This window comes from Typopeltis vanoorti, chromosome 10, assembly GCF_054136105.1.
Source record: "Typopeltis vanoorti isolate ZY-2024b chromosome 10, IOZ_Tvanoo_1.0, whole genome shotgun sequence".
Classification (NCBI taxonomy): Eukaryota; Metazoa; Arthropoda; class Arachnida; order Uropygi; family Thelyphonidae; genus Typopeltis; species Typopeltis vanoorti.
Window position 1 is genome coordinate 42,697,033 of NC_143558.1, and position 24,324 is coordinate 42,721,356.

The following is a 24,324-nucleotide window of genomic DNA, read 5'->3' on the forward strand; positions in this document are numbered from 1 at the left end:
TGATATCAGATTTAATACCACTTTCCTTCATAATGTGATCCATATAGATAATGAATAACAGCGGGGATAATGTATATCCTTGTCTCACACCAGATTTAACATTAAACCACCTTCCTGTACTTCCTTCAATTCTAACTGCTGACTTACTACTCAAATAAAGACTACGTATTGCTTGATACGTAGTCTTTATTTGAGTTGACACCATATAACTGTAGCGTATTGAATAGCTTCTCTCTTGACAGCTTGTCATATGCCTTTTCCAAATCGACAAAACTTAAATACAGATCTCTGTTATATTCCCATGTTTTCTCGACTATTTGTCGTAAAGTGAAAATCTGATCCTGACAGCCTCTATTTGGCCTGAATCCTGCTTGTTCTTCACCAAGCTTTTCTTCCACAATTCTTCTCAACCGTTTCTCAAGTATACTTGCATAGATCTTGCCAGGAACACTCAGTAGAGAAATACCTCTGTAATTCTCACATTCAGTTTTATTTCCCTTTTTATATATGGGTACTATGAGAGCTCTACTCCAATCATTGGGAATTCGTCCCTCTGTCCAGGCTTTCTGAACTATGCAGTGCAGCCACTGTAAGACTCTTATACCACCATACTTCAGCATTTCTGGTCGAATATCATCTACTCCTGCTGCCTTTCCACATTTCAAGCCTTTGATGGCTTTTTCTACTTCAAGTATGGATATGTATTCCTGACTGCATGCCTGGTCAGTGTTTTTTATCACTGTGCTGTCATCACTGCTTGTTTCATTTAGCAGTTTTTCAAAGTAATTACTCCATACTTCAAGGATATCTTTTTCTCCGGTTTTCATGTCAACTTTATCATCTCTAACTCCTTTTACAGCACTCTTTCCTCCATTCCTAAGCTTCTTCAACAACCTCCAGAATATTTTGCCACCTTCTTGATATTTATTTTCTATATTCTTGCCAAAGTCCTCCCATGACTTTTGTTTAGCTAGTTTTACACAGTGTTTAGCATTTTTGCATTTGTCTCTGTATTCTCTAAGAGAACAAGCTGACTTATTTGACAGGAACTTTTGATATGCTTTCTTCTTTTCCTTCACTGCCTCTTTAATTTCCTGTGTCCACCAGGGAGTTCTGATTTTTTTTATCCTTGCAGACAACCTCACCACATGCCTCTCTAGCAGAATCAATCAATGTTTCCTTCAGAGTTTGCCACTGAATCTCCAAGGTTTGATTCCTGTTCTCAAACTCTTTCATTTTTTCTTCAATAATCTTTGTGTAATTTATTGTACAGTTCACATCTGAGAGCTGCTCAACTTTTATTCGCTTTAAAACTTTCTTACATGTTATTCTTTTCAAATATGAAATTCAATTTTATCCTGCTCAAGACTAAATAGTGATCACTTCCAATTTCAAATCCTCTGTACACTCTAGTGTCCTGCACCAGGAAGAAAACATCACTATCAAGAATAACATAGTCAATGAGACTTTTCTTATTCCTTGCCTCTTCTCTCCATGTGAATTTATGCACATTTTTATGTTGGAACATGGTGTTAGTAATAACCAGTCCATGTCCTGAGCAGAAATCCAACAGATATTTGCCATTATTATTAGCTTTGCTCTTTTCTCCAAATTTTCCCAAAATATTTTTATATGTCTCACAATCATTTCCTACTTTGCTATTTAGATCCCCAACAAGGACCAACTTTTCCTTTTTTCATTGTGTCAGTTGCTTTTTCTAAAGCCTCAAAAAATTCCTCCACTTCTACCTTAGTAGAGCCTTCTGTGGGACCATAGGCACAAATAAGTCTAATTGTCCAGTTTCCCATTCTCATATTTGCCCACATTACTACTTGAGACTGACTGCCATTCAAGAAGATTAGCCTCATATTTTGTGTTGAATATTATGGCTACCCCTTCTTTTCCTTGATTGTCATTGCCTGAATATAACATTTTGTATTTATTGCTCAGAAAGATCTCACCAGTTTTTGTCTTTTTTGTTTCAGTCACTCCTATTATGTTGATCTGGTATTTATCCAATTCCTCAGCTAGCTCCATTTCTTTGCCATTCAGGCTTCTTACATTGATAGTACCGATCTTTAACTCTGGCGATGTTGAGTTGGGGTTGGTTTTCAGATTTGTTCCAGTAGCTGACTTTTCACTGTTCGCCCTGGTTCCCTGGTGAAAACAACGGGGGCCTTGTTTAACCGGGTGACTCCCCAGCCGGCATGAAATTTTGTCATGTCGTACCATCGTTTTTTATTTTGGTTTAACCAATAAGAATACAATTTGGTCGGCTAAATCCCAAATTGCCAGCCCATCCTTGTTCGTTCAGTATCCAGGTAGATACCCAACAGGGTGCACCACGAAAAGGTGAGGATTGGATATTAGGTCAGAAGCCCTGGTTGGTTCTCCGCATTCCTTTAAAGGCTATGTGGAGGTCTCCTCTCAGTTATACAGCTTTGACCCTTAAGCACCCCTGAAAGTCATCAGATACTGCGCAATATAGAATGAGTAAAATATTTCCGTTACTTAGTAGCAATTTTTTGACAGTGACAAATTATATAAAAGTGGACAGTGAAATATGTAAGGCTAGTCCTAGGGAAGCCATTTAGATAAACTTTGTTCATGTAAAAGAGGACTGTCAAACTGGCAAAATATAAACAGTGTTCAAATTAGTTTTAACGTATGAATACCTTGCTAGGTTTTTTTATTTGATTTACAGAATATTCTTTAATTCCATCACGAAATTAAGCATACTTCAAACTGTACAAACTGAAAAACATACAACCAATGTTATACTCTACCAACTAACTGAGAGAGCATTGAGGCCTACTACTGATTGTAAGTTGCATTGTATTACTTTTTTTTTTTTTTTTTTTTGTTCACACCCACAAAAAATTAGCTATTTTTATCAATTTCATATATATATATGTGTGGAGGTGGTCTGAAAAGTTCTCAGCCTAACAATGATAATACGAATTAGTAATTTCAAAATTATTTTTACTTTTCAACATAATCTCTCTTAAGACTAATACATTTAATCCAGTGATGCTCCAGCACCATCATCCCATCCCTGTAGTGGTTCTCAGTAAGATCTGCAAACTACCCTTCTACAGCTGCAATCAACTTCACTTGATTTGAGGAAAACCACTGACCAGCGAGGAAGATTTTTAGTTTTGGGAAGAGATAGAAGTCAGAGGAAGCCAAATCTGGGGAATAGGGCGGATGTTCCAACAATTCATAGTGCAGATCCCTTAATTTTTCAATTGCCAAAACACCTTTGTGGGCAGGTGCATTGTCCTGATGAAAGATGATTTTTTTCTTCTGCAAACCAGGTCTTTATCATGAATTTTTTTATCTGGTTAAAAGATTGAATTAATATTCCCTGATTATTTTTCAGTTCCAGGGCACTGAACAACCGGCTTCTGTCCACTGTTCTGACTGCTGTGTGGATTCTGGTGTGTACTGCTGAATCCAAATCTCATCCATAGTAATAAATCGACACACAAAATCAGTTTTATTCTTGTTAAAATGCTCTAAGCACTGTTCAGAGATTTTCATGTGAGTGCATTTTTGAGCAGCGCAGCACCCATCTTGCATAAAGCTTTTTCATTTGCAATTCTTCATGCAAAATATATCCTACATGTTCTTTTGAAATGCCTATAGTCTCAGCAATTTCAAGCACTTCGATTCGCCAGTCATTCAATATCATATCGTGCACTGATAAATGATTTCTGTTGTTGTTGTTAAGCTATTTGGATGTTCTTCACGTGGATCAAAAGGCTTGTACGGCCGCGTTTAAACTCGGCAGCACATTTCTTAATTCTCGAAAACAAAGGAGAAGAGTGCCCATAAACTTTTATGAACTTTGAATGAATTTCTTTTGGCAATAAACCTTCTTTTACAAAGAATTTTATAACCACATGATACTCAATTTTATCCATTTCAAGGGATAAAGACAACACTTTGGCTTCCCACAGCTGTATAAAAAAACTACTTGATAGAATGACTTGAAATTTCACATGGATGCTTATGAGAGATGTACCAACTTAGAAAAAAAAACTGTCGATATCAAAATTGTCAATAGTGTTGCCATCTAAGGCGAGGCAGAGAACTTTTCAGACCCCCCTGTGTGTGTGCGTGCGTGTGTGTGTGTGTTGTAATTTTCATTTATTTTTTACATGGTATGGAAACACTGCTCTAGAGATCAAACATAGAACTTTTTCAAACCACTTCTAGCCTCCAACAAACAGGATAGTGGAGATATTAAATTACCAAATTTCAAAAAGTGGAATAAGATATGAGATTAGCTCAGCTCAAGTTTTTAAAACAAACTCTGGAATAAAAGAAGTTAATTACATGGAAGATCAGTATATAAGGAAATTTTTATAGAGATATATTATAATTTATTTGTTACAAAATTTTGCAAAGTGGTCTGCTAAATGTTCATTATCACTTTTCTTTTCCCTTCCTTTTTAATATCACATAATTCATTGCTATCCTAAAACAGAAACATTCTGTTCTGCTTGTTTTGGCTTTCTATAACTTATCTTTGCACTAACAAGCAAAATCATTGCCTTGATAGTAGACAGAAAATATGATCTGACTTGTGCTAGTATTCCATTTTAACTCAAAAGTGTTCTATTGGAGTGAGATTAGGACTTTATGCAGACTGATCAAGTTTTTCTACATTACGTTCCTCACATCTTATCATAACAGCACCTGTTATGATATATTCATTCATTTCATTTCGTATGGTGATTCACAGCCATGAGCCCCTTTTACGGGGAGGTACAGCACCAGCACCACTTCAATCCCCCTATTTTTATTTGGACTCGGGACTGGCATAGCCGACAATTCACACCTACGGCTGGAGGAATTGTCTTAAGTATTCCTGACTGTATCCATGTGTGTGTTCACAGGCTGGTTTGCCTGCTTGGGAATCGAACCTAGGACACTCCTTCCCCAGGAATATGGTTACGAAGCGCATAGCCACTAGGCTAACAGCACGGACTTATGATATATTATGTTATGCTACAATAAATTATATTGGGTTGAAAGAGATGACTTTGTTCCAGAAAATTACCAGTGTGGGAAGCGCCATTATCTAGAAATGTGGCATTTTTAAGGGCATTCATCTTTTCACTACAATCAGATTTTCCCAGATATATGGCATACATAACCAACACTAATCCATCCCACTGGAAAACGGCAGAGCATGTTCCGTCATTCCATATCATGAAATTCCACTACTTTATGGATTAGTTATGATGGCCTCTAAACCAGTGTAGTATTCACTACTAAATGCCACGGTTGATGTTTTGCTTTTTGCAGCCATGCAAAAAGGCAAAACATCAACACCAGAATTGAACACCACAGAGAGAGAGAGAGAGAGAGAGAGCTGCATAACTACTAACTTGGACCCATTAGAACTTCCGGTTAATCATTTCTATATCACCCCCTCTGAGCATCGGTGTTAACTTTCTATGCTGAGATGGCACTTTCACTTTTCCATTGGCTGATAATGTTGTCTATGTTGATTTTTTTGTAATTCAGTATTTTACCAATTGCAAAAACGTGTAGAAAACTGATATAGCATCTTATCCACATTGTTCTTCAGAGTTAATCTGCTAAGTCAGATTCATGCCGGTTAATTTCTTTGATCCATTCATTTCTTTGCCTTGAGTCACTACTTAAAATGCCTTAGTTATCCAAAGTTCCAGTGCATATAGCTGTTTGTGTTGTTGCACTTAATGGCATACATTAGCCAGTTTACCTGTGCAGTTTACATTGTCAATAACATGTTTACTTTAAATTTCATTGCCTTATGCCTTACATAGTAGCAGCAGAGGTCGTGTGTGTTGTCAAGAATATGCATAACAGTATGGTTCATTCTAAAATAGGGATATCTCAATATTTATTACATGTGTACAATATTTATTACAAAAGTACAATGTGAAAGTGAAGAAGCTTTATACATTTTCCATTAAAGTTATATACCTTAAAGGTTTGCGTTCAATAGACACTTTCTGCAAAATATCCTTCAGAAATAATACTGGACTTTCTTGAACCACATGCTGAATCCTAAGACGCATTTTAATGTAGTCTAAAAATCTTTTTAAAAAGTTAATGAAGTATTCTGCACTTCTTATGTTGCCAGGTATTGCTTCTGAAATGTTAAAAAAAATGCTAAGTAACATAATATACAGGGAAGATTGCACATTGCAATCTCCCCTGAGATAACACATTATGCTAAATTAAAAATTAATATAAAATGTAATCTGACATCAACATAATATTCATAATGAAATAATACATACATAAAAATGAATACTTATTCCTTGACAGAACTGTGATCACAGAATTCTAAAAATCTATGGTTAAATCAATAACAATTTTAGTTTATGTTCTAATAAATTATGTGTATACAAACACACACACACACACACATAAGGTTGGCCAAAAGTTCCTAGGTGATTTTAAAAATTAACTACTCTTTTTCGAGAGTAACATTTTAGACTAATTTTTTTTTTTTCAGATTGTAAAACTACAAGGGTGGGAGATACATTCCATACTTTTCTAAAACCGCATAAAATCGAAGCAATGAATTAAAATAAACCTAAAATCGCATAAAAAAGTTTATAAAAATTTAGGAAAATAAGAATGCCTAAGTTTGTTTTAAAAGTTTTATTCATTTAATTTTATTGAAAAGTAACAATTTTTTTTTACATTTGGTCATCAGAATTATCGTTGCTATTAGACAATATTCGGCAACATTTGCAAACTGGTGCGAAATCACTTTCATCACCAGAAGATATAGTCAGCGAATCAGATCTGTATAGTAAAGGCAATGGTTCTTCACAAATAGAATTAGCTTCACCCTTGTGAAGCTGATTTTTTTCTTCTGACAATGTAATCAGTGATTAAACTTTGCAATGATGATTTTACTCATTTTTTATACAGCTCACGATATCCAGACATACAGCTCTTCAGCTCACATTGGAATTTAAAGGCTCGTTCGGAATTTGTGTCATTATCAAGAAAATGATTTTCCGATTTATTGAACAGTTCAAGACCTTGAATTATATTTGCAGTGAGAGGGGACAGGTTTTTCTTCCGCTTCACTATCATTTTCTGGATCTTCGACGATATCTAAAGTTAATCGATATCCAATAATATCATCATCACTTAAGTCATTATCCACAAGCAATTCGTCTACATCATTCTGGCTAAATGTATCAAAACCTTCTCCACCAATTTCCTGTGCCAAAGTAATGATTTCAGCTAATAATGCAGATATTTCAAGGGTTGCACTGTTTGCAACATATCCAGGCGAAGCTGCTTTCCAGCAGGCATTTAAAGTTTGCGGTCTTATTTAAGCAATAGCAGATGCAACATGATTTAAGCAGTCCAAAATAGAAAATTTTTTCCAAACATCAGTTACTGTTAACGATTCATTTTCTAGTTTATCCAATATATATTGAAAAAGTGTGCTTAACATAATATTTTTTAAAAGTAGCAATTATGCCTTGATCTAATGGCTGAATAATGCTTGTTGTATTGGGTGGAAAAAATACTACCTGAACATTTGGATGTTCTAAATGTGGATGACTTGGTGCATTGTCAACAATTAATAAAACTTTAAAATCGAGTTACTTCATATACGAGGTGGTATCAAAAAGTTTCGACTAGCTCTGTTTATGAGAAATTACTTTATTTATCTATGTTTGCACACTATCACCTTCAAAATAGTCCCTTTGCATATCAATACAGCGCTCCCAGCATTCTTGCCACTTCTGGAATGTGTCCTGGAAGTCTTCTTTTCGAAGCATGTCAAGCACCTTCTGTGATTCGTGCTAGATCTCCACAATGGTGTCAAAATGGTGACCTTTGAGCTGGATCTTCATCTTCGGGAAGAGGACGAAGTCTGCAGGAGCCAAAAATCTGGCGAGTAGGGTGGATGCAGAAGTGAGATCATGTTGTTTCTGGCGAGAAACTCGGTGCGAGGAGAGCTCGGTGACAGGGTGCATCGTCATCGTGGAGCATCCAGTTTTTCGTGCGCCACAGATCTGGTCGCTTTCGCCGAATGTCCTTCCTCAGACGCCTTAAAACCTGGCAGTAGAACTCGCTATTGACTGTCTGGCCCCTGAGGATGAATTCTCAATGCACAATGCTGCGAATGTCGAAAAATACGATGAGCATGCACTTGGTCGAGCTGCAGACCTGCCTCGCCTTTTTCAGTCATAGAAATGATGGACTCTTCCACTGTGAAGACTGTTGCTTCATCTCAGAGTTGTACCCATACACCGAAGTTTCATCACCGGTAATGATTCTCAAATTTCACGTTTTTTCAAACTTGAATTTGACATTTGCTCTTTGTTCTAACTTGCTGTCCATGATGAAATCGCAGCTGTGTTAACGCAGGTGGTCAGAATAGCATCAGTTGCACAGCTCTCGAAGTACACAGGATGATGTCTTTTAGCACACTGACTTATGAAAGTAGGTGCTCCCTGTGACTGTGCATGCAGCCTTGTGCTGCCATTTGTTGGCGTGTTACAAACCTAGTCTCGAAACTTTTTGATACCACCTCGTATGTTTCCACTTCTGGTACAAAGCAATTATTGAACCATTCAGTAAATACAGCAGTTGTTACTCAGGCCTTTGTATTAGCCATTCAATGTACTGGTAGCTGTTTTAGATCTTTGCCTTTAAGCACGTGGTCTTAGAGATCAATTTTCTAGGAGGGATTTCAACATTCGATTTCCTGATGCATTGCTACAAATTAACAATGTTACTCGATCTTTGCTTGCTTTTTTTCTCAGACTGCGATGTAAGTTCGCCTAGGCATTTTCTTCCAAAACAATTCTGTTTCGTCAGCGTTAAACAGTAGATCGGGACAATATCCACCATCTTCAATAATTCTGGCTAACTTCTCTTAAAAATTTTTGGCTGCTTCATCTGCTGCTGCAACCTCGCCTGTAATCTTCACGTTATGAAGTGCATTCCTTTTTAAAAACCCAGTTAACCACCCTTTGCTAGCCGAAAATTCTTAACAGCCTGGGAAGCGGAAGTAGATGCTCCTATTGCTTCATCTGTTCATAAAACTGAAGAGCTTTTTGTTTAATTAAATAACCACTTATAGGAATTCTTCTTTGAGTTAATTCTTTAATCCAAATTATATGCGCTCGTTTGCATCTCTTGAGTACGATGATAATTTGGCACTTAGTTTTGTACCAGAAATGATTTTCTTATTGTGACTTCAATCTTTTTAATTGTTCTTATAGTAGATTCGCCTAAATTAAAATGTTTACCAATTGCCATAGATCCCTCTCCTTTTGCTAAGTGATCTAAAATTGCAATTTTCATTTCCAAAGAAATTGCTTTTCTTTGGTGCTTTTTTTTCTCCATTGGGCCAAATTAAATCTTTAAAATAAAAATTAGCAAAATTTAGACTTTCAATAATGAAAAGACAAACACTTATTCACATGCAAAATTAAACTTAACAGACACTCACTGCTTACACGTTACGCCAGAATGTGCCGCAACACACTGTTCATTACGTACAACGGTACATAACTTTTGAAGTTATGCGGTGCATAACTTCAAACCACATAAAAAAAAGCATAAAAAGAGATCCGAGTGTGTGTGTGTGCAAATATAAATAACTTATAGCTGTTGTTCTCCTGTAATGTAGATGTACATTTTTTGTATATATTTCTCTTTTCGTGTTAAGCATATAGGCACTACTAAATGCCATGGATGAAGTCTCTAGTCATTATATTTCTTCAAATTATATATACATCACATAACAGATAACAATTTGGGGTATAGTCTAAGGTTGTTTTTTTTTCCCTCCAAATACCGATCCCATTCATGAGAGGTAGAAAAACCTATAATACACCAGTGCCACATGTAGGATGCAAGTGAAGGTAGGTTTCAGAAAGAAGAAATCAATTGACATTTTACTTGAACAGTTGGAGGTTATACAAGGAAACATAAAACTGGGTTTTAATTGGTCAGAGATTTGTACAGAGATGCAGCCTACTAGTTTCAGCGACTTGACTGCTGGCTTCATCTGGGCACACAAAAAGCAACAAAACAGCTTAAATCAGAACAGAAACAAGCTAAAGTATCAGGTTAAAATATAACTGAATGCTAAATATTATCAAATTCAAATGAACCGTTACACCAAATGCATGGAGCACATATGTTAGCAGTCATTGTTATGCAGGTGTGTCCTATAATTGGCTGCAAAGTTGAACTCCAATGTGTTGAGTGATCATATGAGTTTTTCAGATGTCACCAAGGATCATCCCTTGGTTTCTGTTAAGGCTGCCTCTTGAGTGGATCACTACTGCAGCTTCTTTGATGTTGCCAGTATGAAAATCTTCTTCTAGGTACAGCATAGTACTTTTATCTCATTCAATGTTGTGATTGGTATTAGAAAAATGAAGAGTTAAACCGGAATTGTCTTCTCTGTTGTTGTTAACGTCCTCGATGTGTTCTTTTTGTCTTATCTCTAAACTTCTAGAAGTTTGTTCTATGTAATTTAAACCACAAGAGCAAGGAATGTTGTAAACTCGAGGATGTTTATAGAAAGCAATCTTGGCCTTAGGTGACCATAACAAGTTGCGAACTGTCTTTATTGGTTTGAAGGCCACTCAAATCTCATGAGGTCTTAGCAGGCTTGCAATTTTCTGTGAAACTGTGCCAGCAAAAGGAATGAAAATGGAAGACCTGTAGTGAGTTTCTTCAGTTTGCTGCTGGGAGGGGTTGGAGAAAAGAATCTTTTTTTTTATTAATCAATTTTTTCAGATAACCACTGTTAAAGTTTTGAATATGAGATCTAATTCGTCTGTTAAAACTTTGTCATCTCTTATGATACAAACTGCCCTGTTTTTCAGCATATGTATAGTATTCAACTTTTGTGAAATATGGTGCAATGAAGAAAATGTAGATAACGGCCAGTGTGGGTCGACTTGCAGTAAACCTTGAAATCAATATAGCCATCCGTTTGTTTTGTGATTAATGTATCCAGAAACGGTAATTTTCTTTCCTTTACGAGTTCTAAGGTAAACTTTATATTTTGATGAAATGAATTTATTGAAGTTAGGAAATCAAATAGTTCTGCTTCACTATGTTTCCATAAGAATGAAAAGTCATCGATGTATCTCCGCCATACTGATGGTTTTGGATCCATATGTGACAAGATATATTTTTCAAACTTTTCCATAAATAAGTCCACACATGGAAGAGATAGAGGACTACCCATTGCAAGACTTGATAGTTGTTTATAAGTCTTCCCATTCCATTTGAAGTAATTTGAATTGAGGCAATGTCTATAAAGTTGAGCAATATCTTGAGGAAATAGATTGTCTATGATGGTTATGACTTCATTCACTGGGACATTGGTAAACAAAGACACTACATGTAGGCTAGCAAGAATGTCTGTTCCTGATATTGTGATATTTCTTAGCTTTTCAATGAAATGTTGTGTATTTCTGATATATGTATCTGTATTACGAATATGTGCTTTCAGAAAATGAGCTAGATATCCCATCCACTATTGGACGAAGAGGTATCCCGGTTTTATGAACTAAATGTAGTCTAATGTTCATCATGATGCATGGCTGCAGTTCTACCTGTTTGGCCAAAATACAATAATCCACACTGGGAAGGAATCTGATACACTCGGGATAGGCTAAAGGTGGAAGTTTATTTTTAGCTAAGCTTAGAAAAGTAGACATCTTGTTGATAGGATGGAAGGACACTTGTAGACCAAGAGGTCTAAGTATTATTCACACCTCCCCTGGACTCTGTATGTACCTCCCAAACTGTGAGGTACACTTCGCAGTTTGGGAAACCTTGATCTAAAGGAACATTTGTAAATAAGGACATAATATCTAAGCTAAAAAGAGATCACTTGAGCAAAGATGCTGATATCCTTTTTTTAAAATTAAAATTATTTCTGCTAAATGATGAGGCTTTCCTGTGAATGACAAAAACAATTTGGAAAGGTGTTTTGCAAGTTTGTAACATAGAGAGCTGATGCAGTTCACCATAGGATGTAATGGAATATTCGTTTTATGGACTTTTGATAGTCTACAGAAATGAGTGGGATGCTTGTGGTAACACTTCAGTTACTTTGGTTTCCTCATCCCAGTTAGAAACATTATCTATAAGAGTGTTTAATTTCCTAATCTTGCTTGTAGCTGGATAATTTTTTTTAAATTGATCTGATGAAAAAGTTATTTTTACTAGAATCTTAATATAATTAGACCATGATGCCCTACATCACATACATGCAGTTTGTGAGTGTAATTAATGAATATACAGGTTTCTCTTCTGTGTTGTTTAATTTGAAAGTCATACTGAAGATGCCCTCGATACCAGGGTTAAAATTTTATACTAATAAAAATATATATACATAAGTTAAATCCATTTTATGTTATTTATGAATTATTACTATCTTACATTCCTATACATCAAGTTATGGTTAATATTTATCCTGGGTAACTACCAGTGCTGAAGTATATCAGTGGGTTTTCTGAATTCTGATATAGATCTATACACTGGCAGGTAGATGAGACCGGTGATATCATATGATACATGAGCAACTAAGAGAACATCAAAAAACACTTAGTTATGTTTTCAAAAGAAATACTAGCATTTTTATTTTGAGAAAGGAAAAAAAACAAAACAAATATAATACTTATTTTAAATTTTTCATGTCCACTATTAATGGGTCCTATTCTGCATATTCCATCATTGTATGAAATAAGCTAGTTATCATTGCACATCTGTTTTTTTTTTAACGTTACCATTCAAAAAAAAATTACTGTGTCCAGATTAGCTAGTCACTTCATGTTACAATACACCCCAGCATTCTTTCAAGTTTTTTGATGCCTGCATATCCTATCCTCTTATTAATCAAATTCTTATGATAAAACACAACAAAACAGTTGTGTTTGTAATTTTGTAATGACCAGCATAACAACAGGCATGATAAGTTAGGTAAAAAGATTATATATATATATATATATATATAATTATCAGCTATATTAACTTGGTATGCAGACATATTCATATTATTTACTGATTGAATTCTGAGAATTAGAAAAACAAATTAATTTAATCTAACACACAACATGTTTATTAGATTACACAGTCACATATGATTTTATATACACCTGAAGATGGTTGTGAGCCTGTTTTGGTTGGCTTAGAATTGACCTGAGTTTAGGAAGAGTGGAAAAGCATGTTTTTATATTAATTTTTTTTTTTTTAAATTCTTCTTAGTTTCTGTGAGAGCGAGCTGATGTAAAGAGATAAAATCATAAAATCATATGTGACTGTGGGAAGCCATATTATGGCCAAACTGAGAAGTCCATCCTCCTGCATCTTGAAGAACATCAGAGAGGCATCGCTTATAGTAGAACCAGAGCAAGCATCCTCTCAAGCCATGTCCTGTTCTCAGTGAACACAAATAATGAAGGCTGCCAACATGAAATAGACTGGAATAGAATATCAAACATTCATATATGCCATGCCAACACGAAATAGACTGGAATACAACATCAAACATCCATATATGCCACGATGAAGTAGAACGCTGCATAGATGAATCCAAAGAAATTATCCTAGACTCTTCTCACATAAACAGTAACCTTAGTTATAGTTTGCCAGATTCACATAGCTCTACCATCAGATACTGGCACACTTGTGAAGTCACACGCTCGCATATGCCTAACAACAGAACTTTAGCCAGGACTGTAGCTTCGGTTCAAACTTAATTTCAGTTCATAGTCTGTTATTGTAGTGTACAATGTTTCTTTACGGTGTTTTTTGTGTTTGCTTTTAATGTTCTCTTGCCTGAAGAAGTCGGCATTCCGACGAAACATGTTGTGTGTTAGATTAAATTAATTTGTTTTACTAATTCTCGGAATTCAATCAGTAAATAATATGAACATATATACACACACACACACACACACACATAATCATTTACAGCATAAAATGCATGTCATAAAATTGACACTGCATAAATAAAACCACCAATTATTATTATCTGAGACCTCCAGGGAGTCAGGGACTCATCAAGAGAGGCTATTAATCACCAACACCGGCTATCACACCTTCCCTTAAATTCATCCACACTAGATCCACTCACTACCCCCTAAAGGCAAACTATTCCACTCACTCACTGCTCTGTGAAAGAAAAACCTAGCTCTTACCTCTTTCTTGACTGTGAACAAATTTAACTTCCATGGATGACCTCGTATTATCTTCCTACCTTCCATATAACGAAAAATTTCATCAGATGATATCCTATAACAGTGGTGGTCAACCTTTTTTACTATGCGAGCTACTTTTTCTATAAAAAGTTATATGCCGATCTACTCTCTTATATATAAGTTATTCGGCGATCTACTCTCTTATATAGATCACGTTCCCCCAACCTGATATCTGATTACACACAAATAAACAACTAAAAACTTTATTTGTGTATTTAAAAATTTATTTATAACTTTTAATTATTTTAATACAACATATATATATATATATATATATATATATATATTTTTTTTTTTTTTTTTTTTTTTTTTAAGTTGATATGAAGAAGTGGCCAATCGTGGACAATCATCCAAACGATCGTTTGTGATTTGGTTTCTTAACTGAATTTTTATGACGGTCATATTTGAAAAAGCGAATTCTGACAAGCATGTCGATCCGAAACACGACAGAATTTTTCGCGCAATATCAGTTAATACCGGGAATTTTTCATGTGCATACTTCCAAATGACTTCATTGTTTATTGATTTTAAATGTAAACTATTCTGAATGTTTATTATCTCAAGTTCTACTTCATCTTGGTTTATATCAAACAGCCCACTAATTTTATTTGAAATTTCTGTGATGTTCAAGTTTTCTTGAAATGGATTATTGATAAAAGATACAATCATTTCAGTTTTATTAAAATCTTTAAATCTTGAATTTATTTCTTCCTCAACTAATTCTATTTCACAAATAAATTCTTTTAAATCATAGCGAAGCATTTCTTTATTTTGTTCAAAAAATTTTTAAAAATATGAGAGATGTCTAAATTTGCGCTCATTTATATTTTTCTTTAATAAAAGTAAGTATTGTTGGAAAGATTTTATTGAACTTAACATGTCAATTAAATTTTTATCTCTACCTTGTAACTCTACATTTAAATTGCTTAATTTCATACAGAAATCTACTAAAAATGATAAGTGTAACAACCATCTTTTATCACTCAATTGTGGATAAATATCTTTTTCATCAAGAAAAATTTTTATATCATTAATTAATACAAGAAATCTTTCTAAAAATTGACTTCTGCTGAGCCAGCAAACATTATTGTACAACAGAAAGTCCCTATCATCATCTGCCTGTAATTTAAATAACTGCCGTTGCAGGGCTTTTCCTTGAACAGAATTTACAATTTTAAATGTAATATCCAAAACATCTTTTGTGTTTAATCTTTTACTACACAATACTTGTTGGTGAATAATACAGTGGTACGTGAAAAAATCTGGATATTTCTCATCGTTTTTACATAATGAAATGAAGCCTGATTTATTACCTATCATTGCAGGAGTAGTAATAGACACAAGTTTAAAAAGCGGAAGTTTGTGTTGTTTCACAAATTCATCAAATGCTGAAAAAATGTCTTCTCCCCTAGTTCTTCCCAATAATGGTATAATTTTCAAAAGTTCTTCTTTACTTGAATAATCTTGAAATACCATGAGAATAAATACCATTAACTGAGCAATATCAGTGAAGTCGTTTGATTCATCAAATTGTAATGAAAACGCAACACACTGGTGAATGTCTGACATTAACCTGGCCTGGAAACTTTTCTCCGGCAATTGGAACTCTTCCTTTCGGCAATTTGAAACCTTGTCTGCAGCCTAGAAGTAGTCTCTCTCTAGCGACGTCTCGAACCGAGAAGCTCCTTTCTGGAAGCGGGAAACTCTTCTCTCAAGCAATGTGGATCAGGGCAGTCTCTCTGACGGCGACTCTGAACCGGGCGGCCTCCTCTCTGACAGATTCTGGAACTGGGACCCCTTCTGCTTGCTTCAGTCCTTTTTTATTAGGCCTCCTCCGAGACCTCGCATGAAGTTTGGCAACCCCCAAAGAATCAGTTGAGTTTTTCATCTTAAGTTTCAAGTTCAGCATGCCTTTTGTTCTCCTCCACTTTCTTTTGATTGTAAATTGCCGGCCATCGGAAAGTTGTTTGAACTCTTTCTGACCGACTTCGGAGATGTTTACGCTTAGAGTCTGCAAGCCTTTCTCATACATACAAGTTTCAATAACAATCTTTCCAATGCTGCCATGTACAGCTTTGGCGATAAAAACATTGCCTTTGTTTTTAACACTCTAACATATTCTTATTAAAGCAGTATATACAGTTAGCTTCAAAAGAGTTATTTACAAAAACATCTAATACAAACTATACCGAGACAAACAAAGTTTATTTTTTTACAATATTTACATGGGATTTAACCTAAGTAAAAAATCGATGTAATGTGCTTTGGAATATTTAATATTTAAGCTACTATCGAGTTTTTACACTTTGCTTATAACCGTATTCACTCGGCTCGCTGTTTGACTTCCACTAATCCAAATTAATTCATTTGCCCGGACTTATAAATTACTGATTTGACAATTTTAACGAAAAATAAATAAACAATAGCAATACACTTAAAGCGAATTAAAAATAATACAAAATAATGATAAATAAAATATGTTTTCAGTTTTAATTAAATTTGTAAGTAAGAAGGAATACACAAGAGATCGAATGGTCAATCGCAATCGACGGGTTGAACACCCCTGTCCTATAACATCCATTCAAAAATTTATATACCTCTATCATGTCACCCCTCTTTCTCCTATTAACCAGTCTGCAATCCACATGCTCACAATCTGTTCCTCATAATCTAAATCCCATAATCCAGATATAATCTTTGTAACTCATCTTTGCATCCTTTTCAGAGATTCTTAATTCCCTTGGAAACCAGGAGACCAAATCTGCACACAATAATCCAGGTGTGTGGTCTTATCAAGTCCTTATAAAGTGACAAAATGGCTTCTTTATCCTTACATGTCAAGGTTCACTTCAACATAGCAATTAAACTCTGAGTTGTATTTGCAACTTACAAATACTCACTGGAGAAGCCAAGAATGCTCTCAGTCTAGGACATAACTTTGCCATCACACCTAAACAAATTCCAAAATTAGAAGTCATGATGCAGGTAGAATGGGGCATCTACGATCTTCCGCCAGCAATGGCCAATAATGTGCGTTTAGATATAGCAAATATTCTAAACAAAGCTATACCACGAAAATGCAATATACCATATAATGAAATAACTGCCTTAAAAAAGTTATATAAGAATAAAAATATTATTATTACAAAAGCCGATAAAGGAAATGCTACAGTTATCATGGATCAAGAAGATTATAACAGAAAAATGCAAGATCTTCTATGCGACAGTTCCCGGTACCAAATTATAGATAGAGACCTCGCTATGTCTCATAGAAAAAGTCTGAAAATTACTAAAAAAGTGACTTCCTGGCCCAAAGAAATCATCAAAAAAATAAAACCAATTCATGTTAAACCATCCCGTATTTATGGATTACCAAAAATCCACAAACCTAATAACCCCCTACACCCCATAGTTGATAAGATAGATAGTCCTACATATAAACTGGCCTAACAGTTAGCCAAGTCGCTTGCTCCCCTTACTGGCAAACTCCTCTACTTTTGCAAAAAATTCAGTCCATTTCAAAATACTAATTAAAAATTGTATCCTAAAAACTTCAGACGTAATGGTTAGTTTTGATGTCACCTCTTTATTTACCAATGTACCACTAATAGACATTCTGGATTTGATCAAGTCTAAATTTCCCCGCTGATATTTTAGAATTATTCAAATTTACTATGTATGCAGAGTTACTTTACATGGGGAGGAAAAATCTACAAACAGATTAATGGTACTGCTATGGTTCCCCCCCCTAGCAAACTTTTACATGGAACACTTTGAAAACAAAGTACTTACCACAGCTACATACAAGCCACTAGTTTGGTTATGCTATGTAGATGATATGTTTGCCATTTGGCCCCATGGACAAGACACTTTGGATGCATTTGTCACCTACCTAAACAGCCAACACCCCCAAATCCGCCGCTTCGCAGTAGAAAAAGAATCTAATAACTGCTTACAATTTCTTGACACATTAGTCACCCGCCTTTCAGATGGATCACTATCTCATTCCATTTACAGAAAGCCAACACACACACACACACACACACACACACACACACACACACACACACACACACACACACACACACACACACACACACACAGAAAGATACCTACATAAACAATCACATCATCATCATCCAGTTCAACAGTATGGATTTTAAAAACACTCACACACAGAGCCAGAGCCATTTGTTCCAACAATACAGCTCTGACCACAGCACTCAAATATCTGCGCCGCATGTTCTTAGCCAATGGCTACAATCCCTACAAAACAGATAAAACACTACACAGCTCCATTACTCCTCCCTTTCCTAATACACAGGAACACAACATGACCATCTCTATTCCCTATGTCAGAGGTACATCAGAAACGATAACCAAGGTACTGATGAAACATGGCCTTTGCATCACTTTCAATTCTCTTAACAATACAGCTCTGACCACAGAACTCAAATATCTGTGCCATACGTTCTTAGCCAACGGCTACAATCCCTACCAAACAGATAAAATACTACACAGTTCCATTACTCCTCCCTCCCCTAATACACAGGAACACAACATAATCATCTCTATTCCCTATGTCAGAGGTACATCAGAAAAGATAACCAAGGTACTGATGAAACATGACCTTCGCACCACTTTCAAACCGCATGTAAAACTAGCAACTCTAATTCTGCTCACCTAAGGATAAACTTCACCCTTTAGAACACCCAAAAGTGTATGAAGTTCTTTGTGACTGTGACTTGGCCTACTAAGGACAAACAGGAAGATCGGTTAACATCCACCTGGATAAACATAAAAAATACATTTACTACTATTACTATGGCATGGCAAGCCAGGACTGGTAAACCATGCTTTGGACACTCCTTCACAAATGATTGGATGGAAGAAAACAAATGTGCTATTTAGGAGTTGTTACAGATCTGAAGGATTATTTTTTGAGTCAGCAATGGCTTTGAAGAATTCTCCTAACCTGAACAAATATGGTTGCATTAATTTGCCAAAAATTTGGGAGACTGGCAGGATGACATTTACTTTTTTTTTTCCAACATTAGAGGGCACCATAAATAGGACTTTAGATCTTTTGTACAATTTTATTGTTTTACTTACTCACTGTCATGTGTACAAGTGTGTTGTGCTCTGATGATGCAGATTTGAAATTCAGTGAAACATAAGCAGTAAATAAAACATCTTTTGATTAAATTGTTTGGTGTTGTTAATACCGTTAAAAAATTAAGTCATGGATTATTCTCACAATATTCTTTCCACATCATCCTCTTCTTGTGGATCTCTTGCTTAATAAGGTAGCACATCCATTTCACTTCCAACCTATTTATTCTTCGAACGCCAGGGATACATTCAGATAACACCTCATTTAAACACTTTTTAAAAGATTCCCATGCATTGTTGACATTTTTCCTATTCATTAATTGACACCATGGGACCAAATATAGTATTCTCCTAAGTTGATCATAATTTCCAGCTTTGTAGTTCAGCACGTAACCTGTTCTAACAGGAATATCAATATAATCAGATACTTCCCATGAAAGCAAAACATGATCCTGTCACCAATTGGTGGTAAAATAGTCATTATTAACAGATACTCCTTCTGACACTATAAAGAAATCCAATGCTCTTTGATTTCAGGTGCCTTCTTTCACATACTGCTTGAGAAAGTTGTCTCGCAACAATTCAATAAATTCCTCTTCTTTCTTATCATGAGATTTCTCTTCTACCCAATCAATGTTTGCAAAATTAAAGTCACCCATAATGATCATCTGCTGATCATTCGTTGAGCCTTATGGAACCCATAAGGCTAAATTGGAGATGCATTTCTTTGTCCCCTACAACTGAGCTGCCAGGACTGTAGCAACATCCCACCATATATTTCATTCTGTTAACCCCCACTTCACACCAGATAGACTCAAACTAATTGCTACATGGGACATTGTTACCATCATTGTTTTCTTGTATTTCCACCCTAACTGGACTTAAGTCATCTGATATCATTAGCAGCACTCCTCCTCCTCTCCGATCTCTTCTGTCATTCATAAAAATAGTATATCCGTTACACTTGATCCCTCTTACCATATCTGATTCTGATAGCCAGGTTTCACTAATGCCAACAATCTTAGACCACATCGTATTCAATAAAACAACAAACTCAACCGCTTTCTTTCTGATGCTCTTGACATTTGTGTATACACATAACAAATTACCACCTAACCTGTTCTTATAATGAGATATGCAGTCTATTTGGCCTTGTTGTAGAACTTGCCCTTTTCCTTCCCCAGACATGCTTAAAAGGTCCCAATCCAAAGCATATTTTTTATCCCATTTTTGCATTCCCACAGCTGAACTTTCACACACATTTTTCTTATTCCTTCCTTGATGATCTAGAGTCCCTGACTCTACACATTATGTCTCATACCAATAAGTAATTTGTCCAAGCTCGTGATGCCAAATGAATTCAGGTGGAGGCCGTCCCTCTTATACAAGTCTTTTCTGCCATCAAGCACACCCCACACATCTAAAAACTTGCATCCATTTCTTCTACACAGCCTGTGCATTATACTGAAACTTCTCTTTGATTTTTTTACTCAGCAACTAAAAATTCTCACTCACCATTGACAAGCTGACGAGTGCATTTTTGTAGCTCTGTGTATAATCAAAATAACAAAACATTTCTTCCAAATTTTCTATAGCATGAAGACAGGTTCACACATATTAATTTACACAAAAATTCTATTGAAAAACTTGCAACTGGAGTGTCTATGGCTGAAATATTGTATATATGTATATATATATATATATATATATATATATCGAGGAATGCATAAAAATGTGTGCCTAATGTAGCCGAGACATGTTACATGGTTAAGAAAGTTCCTGCCATGATGCAAACCACAGGTAAATGTGTAAATGTGTTAAGGACTGGTTGCAGATGACCTTGAAGCTTATGTTTGGGCATTGCATGGTATGTTGAAAGAGTGTACTATCATAAACAAAGCTGTAGATAAGATTAGTAGTGATTGCAAACAAGTCATTAATGGGTAGGAAAGAAAGAAAGAAGATAGGTATTATAACAGAGCTCTGAGGCACTCTTGCATTAGCGACAAAGTCCAAATATAGCAGGCCATTATGCACAGTGAATAACCAGCAAGAGTAACAGCATATTTCTTGAAACCTTTCCATGGCATGTGTCCAGTAATGGATGGTATACGCTCTACAGATAAGTAAGGACAATTAATATCCAAACATTGTTTACAGTTACTTAACTGCAAATAATGTAAACTATAAAGATAATTAATTACAGTATATTTAAATCAGCCTATCATTTAGTTGAACATACGTTTGATCCTTCATTTGTAAGAAAAGCAAGAAGTGATTATTTTAGGTTTGTCATACCATTTTCCTCTACAAGAATCAAAAGGAGTGATATAATATCTCTATGATAGTTAATGTCATTATGGCAAATATAGATTGAAAAGAATAAAATTAAAAATCCTTTCTAAATGCATAACATGAAAATGGATTTTTTTTTGTCTTTCACTACTTTATGTGAATACATCCCATCTAATCCCATCTGGTCCCAATAAGCCCACTTCCCTTAACATTTTTTAAGAAATAAAATGCTTGTATACAGTTTACTCTGCAGAGTTTGCAAAGATTCTTAGTCTTTTTGATCATATCTTCCTTGACTTAAAGAATGAAGCCCTCAGCACTGTTATACTCAAACCTTTAGTCTAGTTATGCTAAACAGATAATGTGTTTTTCCCCATGGCTCAGTATTACATACATTTTTAGTGCATTTAAAACACCAGAATTCTAAAATACACCATACATACACAAAAATAAAAATAAAAAAAATAAAAATAAATAACTTTCTACTCTCCCAAGATGCATTAATTGCATTGTGTAGAAATAGTTCTTTATTTTAAAAAGCAAACTTCAAACTAACTGTAATTTTTTACTTTATAATTATACACCAAGCTAGCAAACCATGTATGTTCTCCTAAAGACAAAATATATTTGTTAACACATCCAGAATAATCAAAAATATCTTTTCAATTCAACTTATCCTTCCAGATAAAAAAGAACTGTTAAAATTATCTTTGAAGAACATAAAAAAAATACACATGCTATGATCATTGTTGCAAATCTGAATTTTCATAACACATCAGCCCATTCATACAGGATTAAATGAAAGAATGCCATCGATGGCATTCTTTCATTTAATCTATAGGCTTCTACAGGGTGTTCGGGATAAATTTGACAGTTTCGTAAGGAAAAAGAAAATCTTCTTTGTATCTATTAAATTTAATGAATTGACAAAAAAACATTACAGGCAGAGTTAATTACAATACTATCAACAAGATTTACTCAAAATAACCACCATTAGCATCGATCACAGCTTCAATTCTGCTTCGGAACCTCGAACAAGCTGATGCTACAGTCTCCCTGGGAAGGGCCGCAAAAACTGTTTTAATTTTATCCATTAACTGGGCTTTTGTATTACTGGAAGTGCGATTGGTGTCTTTTTCAACTGCGCCCCATACAAAATAATCCATGGGGTTAAGGTCTGGGGAGTTTGGAGGCCAAACATTTGGACTGGTGAAGTCGTAGAAATTTTCAGACAACCATTTTTGACTTTTCCCAGAGGTGTGGCAAGGGGCCGAATCCTGCTGCCATACATACGGCCTACCATTGGCTACCCTTGTTATCCAGGGCTTGACTACAGTTAGCAACTCCACGAACAAAGCCCGAATTCCAATGCCAGGGTTCTTCAACACCTGTTCCTGCAGATTTGCGAGGAATTCTGCTGTACGAACGCAATCAGATCGTCTGCCAGGGATCTTTCTTCTTGCTACATCCTCGTAGTCACCATTGCAAGTCTCTAGTTCATGCCTGATTGTTTTTACTGTATTCAGGGAGCATTGGGCAGCAGTCGTAATATCCTTATTTTGATGGCGGGCACGAATCATCATGATACAAGTTATTCTCTTCCATGATTCAGGTGGGTTCCAGCTATCCATCCTTTCTGACATCTTGTATATGAATGAAGAAGGGTCCAAACTTTTAAATGAAGAGAAGTGTGTGTTAATACATGTAACTTACGGAAAAATATAATTAATTATAAATATGTCAAATTTATCCCGAACACCCTGTATGTAGCCACTAAAGTGCTACATAGAAGCCAGTACACATTTGAGAGACTGAAGTCGGTGTCAATAGCTACAATTGTATCGAACTAAACATAGTCTATATTTGAGATACAAGTCAGCAGTTGAAACTGAAGGAGATGCAAGAAGATGGTCTGAAAAAATCAGGAGTAAGATAAAAGTACATATGATCTCTATTGTTATTCATCATCTTTTTGAATCACATTATAAAGAAAAGTGACACCTGGCCTGATATCAGAACTGAATATGTGAATCTCAATGCTTTGCTTTATGCAGGTGTTATACTCCTAAATAAATCCAGTACAAATCTATAGATTCTCTAAATAAACTGAATAACTGCTGTAATACATCTGGTATGAAAATCAGCAATAAAAAGATAAAGACTATAAAAATGGGTAAGAACATTGAAAACTGCATCCTTCAGGATGGAGAACCCACAGAACAAATAAAACATTTTAAGTATTAAGGAATATTTTTTATTACAAGTGGCAAATTAAATATGGAAACAGATAACAGAATTAGCAAAGTTGATATGGCAGGAAATCCAATGATTAAATTTATATGAAATAAGAAAGAAATGAACTCTAAACCAGCTGATACAAGACAGTGTTCAGACCAATTTAAACTTATGAATCCGAGAGCTAGGTGAGAAAACACGTGACCAAAGACTGGAGACCACAGATACGAAATTTCTCAGAAAGATTAGAGTGCAAACAGATGGCATCGATGGCAGAATCATGTTAAAAATGGGGATATTAAGGAATTTGGCATTGTTAGCATTCAAGAATGTGTGAGCAGGGCTAATCTAAGGTAATCTGGTCACTTAAACAGCATAGGAGAAGAAAGGTTAGCAAAAGTGTTGT

The 24,324-nt window shown here is 35.3% G+C and overlaps 1 protein-coding gene across 3 annotated transcripts in view; it reads right to left on the minus strand.

The window, feature by feature from the left end:
- Xpd (general transcription and DNA repair factor IIH helicase subunit Xpd) overlaps positions 1–24,324 on the minus strand; it is a 475,287-nt gene that overhangs the window by 223,076 nt on the left and 227,887 nt on the right. For all 3 annotated transcript variants that reach the window (XM_090399654.1, XM_090399651.1, XM_090399652.1), the window contains exon 13: positions 5,983–6,151. In XM_090399654.1, coding sequence (XP_090255780.1) covers positions 5,983–6,151 — 169 coding nt within the window. The remainder of the gene's footprint in view (positions 1–5,982; positions 6,152–24,324) is intronic.